The sequence below is a fragment of the Alternaria hordeiaustralica genome (assembly GCF_023758085.1).
Source record: "Alternaria hordeiaustralica strain BMP 2776 chromosome Unknown scaffold_23, whole genome shotgun sequence".
Classification (NCBI taxonomy): Eukaryota; Fungi; Ascomycota; class Dothideomycetes; order Pleosporales; family Pleosporaceae; genus Alternaria; species Alternaria hordeiaustralica.
In genome coordinates this window covers 97,431-111,026 of record NW_026056795.1, presented here as the reverse complement: position 1 = coordinate 111,026, position 13,596 = coordinate 97,431, and the positions used below count along the sequence as shown (strand labels likewise).

Below are 13,596 nucleotides of genomic sequence, written 5' to 3'. Positions count from 1 at the left end.
CACTAGATCCTGCGCATTTGGCCACGTCTGCGTATTAGTGCGCATTCGTCCTTGCACGAACAAGGGGGCCTCCTCGTTGCCTTGCTCCGTGCCAATCATGTGGTGTTCGGTTTCATGTTGCTGATGCTCTTGCGATGGTGTCCTTGTAAGAGGTGTCGAAGAGTCGTGACTACTGCGCAGACGACCCGATCCGTTGAGTGCATCGACTGAGGTGGCCTTTTCGTTACTTGCTGTTATGGCCGGCGTACTTGATACCAAATCATGCGTCCAAGCATCATAGTCTGTCTGCTCAATCAAAGGTATGGAGTGGCCATCGTCATTTCCAAATGAAGAGATTACGCTAGGGAGGACTGGATCCGACGTGACATGTCTGGACCACATAAGTGTTTTCCGTGGCTTTTTGATTCGAAAGATAGCAACAGCGAGCTTTCTGAGCCATGTCAAAGTGAAACGGGATATGTGGCGAGCGGGCAGTGTCCACGATCGATATGTGCGGGTCATCCGTAAGCCTTTCACGGCGTCTAGGTAGTTTTCGGTGGAGAGAAAAGATTGCTGACACCACTGAAGACGTGGACGTAAGATATCAGTATATGTGCCACATCCATCTTGTGCAGTCAAACTTACTTCTACCGTGATATATAGCATGGATAGGCCCATCACTGACGCGGTCAATGAAGTACCTGAGATCCAGCACCATGCAATCCAGTAGCTGTTCGACGTGAACTGCTGGCTAAAATCAAGATAGCCGCCACCCCATGCCCAGTTGCTGGTTATGCAGTCACAGGTTCTGTAATAGCCAAGAACTTGCGCCATAACGATATATATCTGTGGGCAAGTAGTCAGTAAGATAGTTTCTATCGAGTAGACAAGCGTAACTTACTAGCCACATGGTGTTAAAGATCTCTACAGGTCGGAAGAAGAACACTTCCCACTTTTTCCTCGCTTTCCTCAGGCTATCTTCAACTCTCTCTTTGACAGCTCCCTTATCTGTGTACGGTACTTTGAGTGCAACAAAGACTGTGCAAAAAACCAACAAGTTTCCCAAGGCTTCAAATATCCGCAAAGCGCTTCGTGTCAGCCTTTCCCACCTCGTCTGCGTGCCGGGATCAACCTCGTAAAGCGAGAAGAACATCCAGACGCTCATCTCAACAATAAGCAGACCCAATGCGACGATGAAGAATATGGTATACCCTCCGCTGCGGCAACCGAGACCGATGGTGGGTGTAAAGAAGCTCAAGATAAATGCGCCGCCGCAACTTCCACCGACGATCACGACGGCACTGATGATCTGCCAGAACTCTCGGAAATCGAACCAAACTAAACCCTCTTCATTAACAGTTCCCAACACTAGACTTACTCGTGCATCTTCTTCGTTTTCCAGCCAATTACGGCCCTTCTTTTGGATATAGCAAGTCTCGATATCACACAAAATGGCATGCGCGGCACCATAATGCCACCTAACGCGCGCTTGACCAGCAAAATCTAAGAAAAAGTTGTCCATGCGCTGTGCTTTTTCTGGCACACTCTCGATGGTGGCTTTCAACTCATGGTAGTTTGGCTTCCTTCGCAAAGGTCCCAAGTACTCCCTAAAATTTTGCTCGTTACGTAAAGAGCAGCGAACGTGGTTGACCAAGGTGTTGAGTTTCTTCCGTATCGCTTCTGCTGCAATCGGGTTGCGGTCTACGATAGAGCCCATGATGAGGACAGGAAACCAGGCCAGCAGACAGCCTAACGCCAGATCGTGAGCAGTGGTATTGGCTCCCAGTTCACTGAAAGCATCTTGTATAGAAAGCGCGAATGCGAATAAGAACCACAGGATAGAGACAAAGACTAGAATACTAATTAGCAAGTGCGATCATATCGAGCAAGTGCAATTACCTGGTACAACGCCTCTTCTTCTCGTTTCACGCACCTCTTGCGCCAGTATACGCCTCATTTGATCGAGCGTCTTGTCGGTATCTGTCATTTTGAGGTCTTTGCTGAAAAGTGTGATGCGTAACAAGCACTCCGCCTCTTTCTGAAAATCCTTCGGCATGGCCGTTGACTTCAGTGTGTACTGATTCATGACCAGCAAGAGATACATTGAGTCTCGCATGCTGCCAAAATGGGTCGTGCGATGATTCGTATGATGATCCGTACAATTGATCGTACAATCAGGTGTACAATCGGGCAACTCGAAATCAGGCGGCTCGTCGTACTGAACAGACATATCGACCATCAAGGCAGCTTTGGCGGACACCTTGATGTTCCACAGTATGTAGGATAGCGATGCGATAGGCGAGCCCACCCATCGTGTGATGGCCAGCAATGTTTGTCGAGTTTTGTTGCTCTCAAAGGGTGCTTGCAGAAGTATACCAATCGTTGGCAGTACCCAGGTGGTTATTACCCCTGAAATATCTCTCCATGCGTATATATCCGGTTCTGACCCACAGACATGTATGCACCCTTCTCTGGATATCTGGGTCATGTTGTTGTACACAATGCCAATGACGGTACCGTTCCATCCCCATTGCCTGCGAAGTGACTCTCCATCGGAGGTGTTGGCTGAGAAGCGCGCTTCACATTCCGTAAAGTTGGTCATATCGACTGGAAGGTGAGCAAGGCAGGACTCATTGTGGAGCTTATATGGCGGGTGCGCGTCGTCTTTATCGAAAGAATAGAGTGCGCCTTCGACTCAGACTGCGGTCTGGTCCTGGCAACAAGACTCACCGTGGACTTGACATGGCGGGTGGGTATCGCCTACATCACCCAGTGCGGTTGCTAGGCTGGAACGCCACCCTTTGGCCCCCAAAGTGATTGCCTGCCAGTAACAAGGTATCCAGTAGGAAGGTGCAGATATCGAGCCTCATCGTCAACCGGTGAGCGTATGAGTACAGAGTAAGCTGTCGTGCCACCTCACCTACCGTTCAAGTGGCTTGAATTGGGGCCAGCCCGTGTCAGCTACGCATGGGTGACGTGACGTGGAAGCCACTTCAGACGAATGAGCAATAGCTTTCGTCCGGGTTTGAACAGCCTGGTATCGCATACCGTCGATGTACTGGATGTGGCGCAGAGGTTCTTAGGGATGCGATACATCCCTCGTTCATGTGTGTGTCATTGCGTGCGAGTCGCATGAACTGCGGAAAGCCTGGTTGGCTCGTCGTCCCTAGGTCGCCTCTACGTCATCGCGTTAACATAGGATGACAGTGGCGCAAAGAAGGCATGCAGGCAGAAGAGATAAGGCTGAGACGGAGATAGGATGGTGTTGTTGGGTGGGGGGCGGTTCATCTCACAACGACGCGTTCGTCATTTCGCGGCGGCAACCGCGCCCGGGCAAAGCGCGCCTGCCCACCATTGCCCATCACGTGCTTCTAAACAATCGATCAGCGAATCCACAATTCGCTCCCGATTCGAGCAACAACTCCAAAAAATACTCAAGTATTGAGGTCAGCACGGGCCGAAATATACGCAACATCTAGGTAGTAGCGGTGCCCCACGTGCCGATTATGAGCGTCCTAAGAATGGATTCTGTTGCTTCTTAATCCTGAGACACATGGCCATCGCACAGGTCGGGAAATATATATCAATAACGTAAGGTATTTGATAAGACAAGCTTCGTAAGCGTGGTGCTCATCATGCTCATAATACATAAACAGGGTATCGTTTCCCTTGGTACAGCAGGTATATACAACAAATATTTTCCCCATGTCCAACAATGCCAAAAACACCATGCGATGCAAATATTCCATACAAAAAGACCCGACATGACTCCACCCACGGAGGCGAGATAGACAAAATCAGGTTAGACATGCGCCTTCTTCCTCCCTCTCTTCTCACCCTCTTTCCTCATACGCCCCAACCTGGTCCCGCTACCGGGCTGGCTCGCCCTCCACCACGTCAGGGGTTTAATCTTGACATGCCAACCGCATTCCTCCACCGATTCGATTCTCTGTTTCGAAACGATGTTGCGGATCTGTTCCGTCGCAACGAGGGGCATGTAATGTCCTGGTGCGAAGAAGTCGCGTTCGGCGTCGCCACGAAGCGCTGAACTTAGTCATGAGAAGAAGTACTTCGATTCGCGGAGACGAGATACGTCCCAGCCGCCCTTTTGCGGAACGGGCGGGAAGCTGAGTGGGATCCAGACTTGAATCGTGCCTTGATCGTATGCGACACGGGATGCGGATTTCTTCTTTGTCGCGTAGCGACCGCCTTGGGGGTCTTTTGCAAGATCTTCGGCGTCCTCTTCCACAATGTCCATGGTAGATTCAGTGGTGGTGACGGCGTCCTCTTCTTCGCCCAAGGCCTCATCCTTGACCTGCGTTTCCCTGTCGGCAGACTTCTTGTCTTTGGTCTCACCAAGAAGACTGAGCCTGTACGAGTGGAGTGCCTTGGGATCCTGATTCTCAAGCCAGATGCTGGTGGGCGTGACCATCTCTTCACCTTGCTTCCTCTTCTCGGGATCTTGACTATTTAGAAGCTCTTGCCGCTTAGCCTCGAGCGCAACTTCCTCGAATGAAGCATCTCCGTGCCGTGAGCCATTAGCTTTCGAAAGAATGCCCTTAGCTTGGCGGCGCTCGTGTCTCCACAGGGTAATCTTCCGACTAACGTCCGCGCCGATATGAAGGGTGGCACGGTACATAGCTCCTGCATAACGCGCAGTAAACTCTGCAGCGAGACGGTCGACAATGTCTTCAGTGTGCATTCGCACAAAGGCATCGCGAAGGATAACATTGAGATTGGGAATGTCGGAAGCGTGTGTCCAGAAACTGTCGTGTACGGCGGCGAAGTCAAGACCCATCTCACTGGCCTTCAATGCCGAGAGCAGCATGTGGCTCGCATCGAGAGAGTGAATGAAGTTGGGCGGAAACGCTTGAAGCTGTTTGCGTTTGTCGACTTCATCCTGCTGAGACTTCTTGGCGACTGTAATGTCTTGGATCTTGGTCTTGATCTTTTGAAATCCATCTTTCCTGTAGGGCTGCACAATCGGCATCTTCAGTGGGGTAGTCCAGATGATGCTAGTCGTAAAACTCTCCATAGCCTTGTTGAGTTGCTTTAGTTGACCTGCAGAGACCTTTTGTGGCGCCTTAAATTTCGGATCGTATAGTGCTCCAGAAGGGTCTGCGCCATCGAAGCGGTCTTTGATCCGTTTGATCTGCTCAGCAGTGATTGATGTCGTTATGCGCTCGCCACATTCGCCAAGCCAGTATTGGATTTCTTGAGCACCGTTGAAGATTTTGCCCAAGGCGTCAAAGATCTTGTAGGCAATGTACAACGCGACGCTTCCGAGCGAAGAAACCTGTTTTGTGGGCTCGAAGTTAGGGAACAAGTTGCGTAGCTCATCTTGTACCTGCTGCTTCGCACCCATGAAGGTAACTCCATAAACATTAGTCATGACTGTTCGCTTCACAACTTTGCGTGTGATGTGACCGTTGATGAAGCAAGCTTGTGCTAGGCCTTTCTCGGCGTCTTTTGCGACCATCTCTTTGACAAGTTCAGCAACACCAGTGTAAATGTCCTGTGGTCTGTCGGAAGGCTCAAGATTGACCTGACGAGCACCGGCGTAGTCACCACCGAGCGCTGCGTAATGTTGGAGTCCGTTACATGTTCCATCTTGATGAACAGGTAATTGTGAAACAAAACGAGTCGGATCAGGCAGATCATGGGCGTTCTTCAGCTCCATGCAGCAGGACAAGCATTGCCATGGGTCTTCCGCCTGGGTCCACCACCGTCTGCCGCCCAGAGGATTTGTCGCAGAGTCGTAGATCTCTTCCAGATTATCCATGGTGAATTGTTCACGTTCTCGCAGACTAGCCTTATCGTAGCCGTAAAGGTTGGCAAGATGAATCTTGAGCCACTGTAAGCCGACAGTACCGAGCTCTTTGCCATTCGCAAACTTAAGGAGTCCTCTCGAGATATCGGATCCGATGTGATTGAGGATAGGCGGGATTGGATAGGCACGACCTCGGAAGTCGACGCTGTGCGGGAAGAATATCTGCTTTTCGTTCACGTATGCTCGTGCCGTCTCTAGCTGGAAATTTTGGAAACACCGCTGCGAATGCAGACCACCCACGCTGTTCTCATATTCCTTCAGAGCCCTGCCCCACTTCGCCCGTTCCTGTAACGTGGCATCTCCAGAAGGTTCTTTGGGACGTTTGAGGTTAGTAACAGAGTCTTCTCCCACGAGAGACCCAATACTCTCGCCAGAGTTCCACGCCTGAGCCATGACCTCGAAGACGGGAGTATTGATCTGCCAAGGTACACGACCGAGCACGTCCAGACCAGCCATGACTTTGTTCATGTCACCGTTTTCGATAGCTGACTTGGCATAAGCACGCTGTGCGCTATCACCCGCCTTTTGGCGCACGACCTTCTGCGGGATGGTGTAGTAACCCCCATCTTCAAAACTGGACCATGGTTTGGGTTCTACTACCATTGGTAGCCTGACTGAATGGATGGCATGCACAGAATCGGTTCGTAACTTGGTAACGAGCTCATGGTGAGGCACGAGTAAGCCGAGCTTTTTGCCTTGATGATATCCGACTGCATGATGGAAGGCGGCCATATTACGGGACAGCGTCTTGCCAGTTCTGGGGTCGTTTGCGGTCACAGTGAGGGTTGCGCTTTGAAGCAGAAGCTCTAGACAGAGAGCCCCAATCCGGGTTCGTACGGATAGTGGTATGTCGGCCTTTTCGATTTGATAGCTCATTTTCGGAGGTGCTGGTGTAGAAGAAGCCCCTTCGGTATCTTTAGTCTCTTTGGAAAGTTTCTCAACCAAATTCATCCTGGTCTGCTTGCGCTGCTTGCGGAGGAAAGCATCACGTCTCGTCTGTGACTCGGCGTTGAGGTAGTCTTGGACGTCGGTACCGATGGAAACAGACAGCGCGGCGACTTTGTAGGCGGAGTTGTCTTCGTCTTTACCCTTTACTGCAGCCTGAGTAGCGCGTGCAACTGTGATTGCGGCCAACTTTTCAGGCCTGCATCTCTCCAGCCAAACACCGTAGGAAAGGGCTTCATCACGAGTCTTGGCCTTTTCGGGATCGGACAAGGTGTCCTTGACGTTTGCAATACGCTGCTTGAACAGCGGTACGAGGGCCAAGTACCAGCCATACATGATGGCCTGTATGGGCTTGGAGTTCATAACGCCATATATGCCAATCTCTTGCATCTTCTCATCTTCTTGTTTCCATCTCTCAACAGCAGCTTCTACTCCATCTTGTTCTATCTTCAGTTGTCGTGCGTATGCGTAGGCCCTGTCCTTGTCTTCTTGGGTCCCAGGCATATCATGAGGGTAGGGAACGCTTGACCCGTCGTCGAACATGGTGAGGGCTTGCTTCAGCGAGTCGAGACCCATGCCCTTCTGCCTCACGGGTTTGATGGGCTGTGTTGGATTGGACACCAGACCGTGGTCTATGAGGTTCTTGCGACCGGAGGGGGTGGCGACGTGGAGATCCTGGACCTCCTCGACCGAGGGGGGTTCGTTGAACGACTCCGGTTGCAGGCGGATCAATAAGTCCCACTCCTCGTCGGAGAATTCGGGAGAGGCGTTGATCTGGTCGAGAACATGGTCGCCGTGTCTGCGTGCGGTTGCAATGTATTCCCGTACTGTGTTTTCCTGCGCGCCCTCTTCTAGGAAGCTCATAGCCGCCCGGATTAGGGTAACAAAAGTTTGCGCATTCGGCTGGATGCCCTTGGCGACCATATTGTTCTTGTACCAGTCTTGGACCTTCTGCATGCCCTCGGCACTTGGGTCCATCTGGTTGCTTTCGAGCAGCGTCTGCAGATAGACGTTGTTGGCATCCAAGAGCTCTGCAGCTTCGGGATTGAAGACGGAGGCGAGACGAGCGATGATGCTGGCAGCGCGGTCCAGGCGGCCAACCCGCAGACAGGCGTAGAGATTCTGGTGTAGCTCGATTGGGTCGGCACCGAGGCCGTAGACAGAACGCATCGGTGGGGATGCCGCTAACGTGTCACGCACGACGAGAGGATTCGTAGCGTCCCATGGCTGGAGCCGCGACAGCTCGGGCGATTGGAACTGGCGTCCTAGCGACAGCGCAAACGGGTCGAAGGGGAGTGCCGAGGGCGGTGGGGGTTGCATCTGCGCAGACGTGGCGAGGGAGCGTGTCTCGTGCCGTGAGGACAGTGAGGTCGGCCGTTGCCGCTGCCGTTGCCGTTGGTTCGCATCATGTGGTGTGTGTGAAGTCTTGCGGGAGAGGGCTGGGCAGAGCCATGGCAGCGTCAATTGCTGCGACAGCGTCGAGGGCGTCGTGTACGCATTTCTGCGGATGTTCCGCCCTAAGGCTCGTGAGAGCATGTCGTGGGAAAGAGCGTGGCGCGTGCAAGTCTATGGGGTATTAAACAGATAAGAAAGAAAGAAAACCTAGACTGCGCAACGCCAGAAGACAAGTGGAAGGGACGATGCAGTGAATCGGGGGTATCAACTGGACGTCGAGTTGCCTCGCAGTTGAAGTTTCTCTCTCATGGAAATTTTGGCCGACCATCAGATCCATGCCCGCGTCATCACCGAAACGGCATCGCCCCACCTTGGCACCGTCCTCGCCACCCGAGCCACTTGCCACGGCCCTGCGCCTCTAGTATGAGATGATTACATAACACATCGATCATTCGCATCAGTACCAGATGAAAGTGGTATTATACAAAGACACATTCGAGCTGGACCCATCATGGTTCTACACTTTCAGCTGTGGGTCTCGTGATCGTCCTCTCCCTCGTCGACGTCGCAATAGGTAGCGCATCCTCAATCAGCTTCTCCAATTCATCATCGATAGGCGCATCAAACATCTCCACCTCTCTAGTCTCATCATCCACCCAGTCACTACCGTCCTCGTCTCCGAAGCAGAACAAATCGCTGGCTTCACCCGCAACAACCTTCTTATGCTTGCCTTTGGGTATCTTGCAGCCTCCAACCTCCGTGCGGAACAAGTCGGCGTACTCTTTCGCCACGGTAGATGTGTTTGCGGGAGCAATCTGTTTCCCGTCATAGAGAAGGTGGGGTAAGTGAGGTATCTCGGGGAGGTCGCCTTTGAAAGGCAGCGCTTGGTGGAGGGGCACTGAGCCTGGGATGACTGGCGGTTCGGGGTTTTGAGGTGGCTTGGGTGGTGCATCGGCGCGCAGAAACGGTGCATCTGTCTCTTTCGGTACGGCTAGATTTTCTTTCCCGTCCTCGGATGGCGTCGCGGAGAACTCCTCGGGGATGTGATACAACTCGTTGTGGATTGTGACCAGTGCATTGTCCATCGCCGCAGGATACAGTAGCGAATAACCCCGCGCGCGCATAAACTCGAGCATGTACTCAGTCCATGCCGGAAGTGTCTCGGAAACCAGCTTTCCCCGAGATGTTGACTTGACCGACTGCTGGTGTTTCACAACACGGTTGCTGAGGAATGAATGCCACTCTGCCCATTTGTCCCCTAACAACAGCGCCGCATGGCTATTCGGGGCCTGCCACATGTAAGGCACGCTCTTAGCGTCGGGATACAACTTCTTGTACCGATCCGTGTGCATGTCGCTAGTCGAAGGAGCCTCCAGCTTTGTCTTGCCATCTAAGAGCGTTGGTGATAATTCCAGGCTCATACCCATGAGCTTTTCGTTATCCTCTGCACCGTAAGTGGAGTACTTGTATTCCAACAACGCATACTTGACGAAGTGGAAATACTGTGGCGATAGCTGAGCCTGCGGTGAGAGCAGTAGCACGTGAGAGTTGGTTGTGCTTGCAGGGTAGAACAGCTCCAAGAAACGTATTGCCGATTCTTCTTGATCATGGCGGTGGGTGGAGATGCGGCGTCTGATGCTGAGACCGCTTCCTGTCGTTGGGTTGTCACTCTTTGGAGGCCATTTGAACTTTTCAATGTGCTCTTTAACTGATACATCGAGCTCGGCTGGTAGCTCGATCGTGATGCGGGGCAGTGTCAGACCGCTATAATCAGCATCTTTGATCGACTCCAGCAGCCGAAGAACACTGGATGAGCCCGACGGGACTTGGATCAGAATGTCTACGGTGGGGTCGTGCCAGTGCTTGAGCGAGCCGGCGTCAAGTCGCGAGACCCAGGCGAAGTCCTCCAATCTATCCTTTGGTACTTCGACAAGAGGCATCTTCAGCGCACTGGTTTTACTTCGCATGCCTCGCACGAAGAATACATCTTCAGACATCGAGTCGTCGATAACGACTGCTTGTGGATGCAAGAAGCTGTTGATGTGCGACATGGCTCCTGTCACCGCCGTCTCAGCGCGTACATCGGTGCTGTACCTATACCCAGAATTTGATTAGCCCTGGCTATTTTCAAATAATATACTTGGTCTAGACATGTGCTTGCCACTACGACGTTCCTTTGGTGCTTGGGCGAGTGTACATACTCTGTATAATCCGGTCGCGCATCATGCCACACGGCAGGACACTTGGCCTTGTCTATCCCATTTATCTCTAACAAATCCTCTATTGGTATATCCTCCCTCCCCATGAAAGTCGCGTGTACGTGGTTCCTGTTCCATTGCGACATGTCGCACACCATCGGCAAAAGCGTCGAAACGCTCTTCAGATTCGACATGGCAAACAATATGTTCCTATTCTTCTTCTCGTAGCCACCCGTTGCCGAAGCAGACGAGCGCAGCGAGCTAGCGAGACGGAAGAAGCGTATCTGCCCATCGTATGTATGCGGGATTGGATCCCCGCGTCGAGGTTTTTGTATGCCCGGGGGCGCACCCGTGGGTTCGTCGTCGTTGCCGCTCGCGCCCGGCTTCTGATACGTCGATGAGATGGGCCGTCCGCGATATCGCTGTTCGACCGGTTCTTCGAGGTCGTCCGAGCTGCCGTGGAAGGTGTAGTAAAAAAGGCATAAGGCTACTATCGCGAGCAGTATTCGTCTCCGTCGCCACCGGAATGTGTGATTCCACATTGACCAGCTAGACTGTCGCGCGGGTTTGTATCGGTGGTCATCGTCTTTCTTGCCCAGCTCTTCATCGCCTGGGAGCGTCGTCTTTCGATACATGACGCCGCGAATGGAGCTTCGCCGTAATCACGCGTTATACAAGGCCTATCTCTCCGCTAGCATTCATCCATGGCGATGTCGGAGTAAATGTCGCGTGCGATTCTACGTGCGGGCGGCGGAAGCTGTGTGAGCATGCGACGGGTTGCTGACCTCAGCTATGGGCGTAATACGGAGGGTCCCAAGTCGAGAGAAACGGATGCGCGTATCCTAAAATCATGAAAACAACATGACGGGTGGTGTAAGGTCCTTTCAAAGGTGTGTCGGAGAATGGAAGAGGACATCTGGAGTTGCGATGACCTCGATTCATTGTCCTCTCGGAAAGCAGATCCCTGCAACGCATCATCCCGCTCGCTTGCAGCTGCCGCCACGTGCCGTCTACGCTACTGCGAACACTCTCCTGCTTCCCTCACAACTGCCATCTCGTCCTAAAATCACGTGTGAGCGGCCACATCATCGCTTCTTCGACTGTCCGTATTAACGTGCTGCGTACGACCATCACGCCGATTTGCAACACAACTGCGAAACTTTACGGACGCCAAAGGCCATTTAGATTAATCAATACGCCCACGCCGGACCAATCTGTCCATCTACTACTCACACCTTCTCATGCTCAGCCAATCGCTCATCTGCCGCCTTCAGAGCCTCACGCAGCACCTGCTCATTCCGCGGCTTGAAAAGAATTTGATAAGACCGACACATAGTCACCAGACTGGTAGGGTCTGAGCTGCCTCGGACAGGGTGCACGTCTACCTCCGACTCCGATACAAGCTCAAAGCTGTTCAGCATGCGCAGGAAAACGAGATACAGCTCGCGATTGGCCAACAATGAGCCTGCGCACATCCTGTAACCCAGCCCGTATGTGTGCAGAGGCGCATCCGGCTGCTCGAGCCAGCGCTCTGGGCGGAACTCGTCTGGGTCGCTCCAGACTTCGGGATCTGAGTGGTGGTTAGTATCGCTGTTCCTAGTGTAGATGGAGAAGACTGAGAATGACTCACCCATGTTGCACGCCCATGCGTTCAGGTATATCGTACTGCCAGCTGGGATGAGCTTGCCCTCATACATGACATCCTTGATTGTCGCACGGGGCAGCGCCAGACGTAGTACAGTATAGTAGCGCAGACACTCTCTGACCAGTGCGACGATGTATCCGCACTTCTGGTCGTCATACGCATCCGCGAGCGGCTCGTCCTCCGAGTAAAACTTGCGGATCTCCCTGATGGCCTTTTCTTGGATATCCGGTCTTTGAGCCAGCAACGCGACGCTCCATTGCACAAGGGTCGTGATAGTGTCTAGACCGCCAGACAACATGGTCAGACTGATGGACGTCAATTCTTCCTTGTTCAACGCGGCTTCCTTGTCCTGGATGATGTTCGCCTGGATACATGTCTTGTGGGTGCCTTTCTCCATCCGTTCATCCAATTCGCGGTTCAACTTGGTCAGATACACATCCCTTCGGCGTCGATGCTCTTTCGCAGACTTTGTGCCAGAGCTAAACGGGTTTAGTCTCAGCAGTGGAATGTAATCTTGCAGGTTTCCAGTCGTACTACGGAACTTCGAGATGGCTGCTTCGACCTCGCATATCTCATGGAACATGGGGTCGTGACGACTGCTCATCCTTGTTCCCCAATTGAGAGTCAGCGCAAGAGAAAGAGAGAGGCGCTCAATCATGGGCATCGGGTTTACCCCAACGGTACCGGCTTTTCCTGACTCGAATCCGTCCTTCACGAACTCCTTCGTTTCGAGATCTAGATGGTCGATGTATGTCGCGATCGAAGGCTTGTTTAGCGCGGCAGCAGCGCCCTTTCGCCGTCGCTTGAGCGAATCGTTGAAGGGTGAAGTTCCGATGGTCGTACCAGCAGTGTTTGAGAGTACCTAACATCAGTCAGATATATGTCAACATCCCCATTTCTCTCCACCCACCTTATGGAACGTCCAAAAAACGGGTCTTGAACTCAACGCCTGGCTGTTCCCACCAAAGATCTTCCGTGCAGCCTCGGCGCTGTTCACCACGATCACCGGCTCGTTCCCCAGCTGTATTTGGTACACAGCACCAAACGTCTTGCTCCATTCCCGGTACTTCTCCGCCGCGTTATACTTGATATCCGGGATATTACCAACCAAAGGCCAGTTCGTCGGCCCAGTAAACCCCTTGATGCGCCGCGAATATCGCACATATTCGTTTCCGACAAAGTAAGATATGGGAAAAAGTATCAACAAAACGAACATAGTGCGAACTGGATGATCTGCAAACTGCGATGATAGCAGCGGGAGGATAGTGGAGATCATGGTGTTCGCTAGTGGCTCCTTGCTGCGCTTGCCGAAACCAACGAGATGGTCAAAGGTTGATGATGGGCCACGACGCGATAGTGGGCTTTTACTAGCGATAGGCGGACATTCTATATATCTACCGTTTCTCGACCATGGCGGCTTCCCCGGGCTTGATGTGGGTGAGGCCGGCTAATGCGGGGAAGAAGGTCCGCTGTTGGGGCCGCGGAATTAGGCGATGGGAGTGCGGAACTAGCGCGCGGAGGCAGCACTACGCCATTGTCGGTTGCTCTCAACATTTTCGGGGACAGGTTGAAGTTGTCGCTTTCGCAATCGAGAGCGAAGGTTA

At 52.6% G+C, this 13,596-nt stretch overlaps 3 protein-coding genes across 3 annotated transcripts; all 3 read right to left on the bottom strand.

Moving 5' to 3' along the window:
• Nucleotides 1-4,033: 4,033 nt before the first annotated feature.
• J4E84_008663 (uncharacterized protein) lies at nt 4,034-8,253 on the bottom strand (the record flags this gene model as incomplete). Its single annotated transcript, XM_049391233.1, has 2 exons — nt 4,034-8,193; nt 8,250-8,253. 2 exons carry the CDS (start codon nt 8,251-8,253, stop codon nt 4,034-4,036), a joined length of 4,164 nt encoding a protein of 1,387 aa, XP_049240935.1.
• Nucleotides 8,254-8,658: 405 nt separating this feature from the next.
• On the bottom strand, nt 8,659-10,982 carry J4E84_008662 (uncharacterized protein; the record flags this gene model as incomplete). Its single annotated transcript, XM_049391232.1, has 2 exons — nt 8,659-10,243; nt 10,351-10,982. 2 exons carry the CDS (start codon nt 10,980-10,982, stop codon nt 8,659-8,661), a joined length of 2,217 nt encoding a protein of 738 aa, XP_049240934.1.
• Nucleotides 10,983-11,576: 594 nt separating this feature from the next.
• On the bottom strand, nt 11,577-13,268 carry J4E84_008661 (uncharacterized protein; the record flags this gene model as incomplete). The annotated part of the gene is made up of 3 exons (XM_049391231.1): nt 11,577-11,917; nt 11,978-12,854; nt 12,903-13,268. 3 exons carry the CDS (start codon nt 13,266-13,268, stop codon nt 11,577-11,579), a joined length of 1,584 nt encoding a protein of 527 aa, XP_049240933.1.
• Between the last annotated feature and the right edge of the window lie 328 nt (nt 13,269-13,596).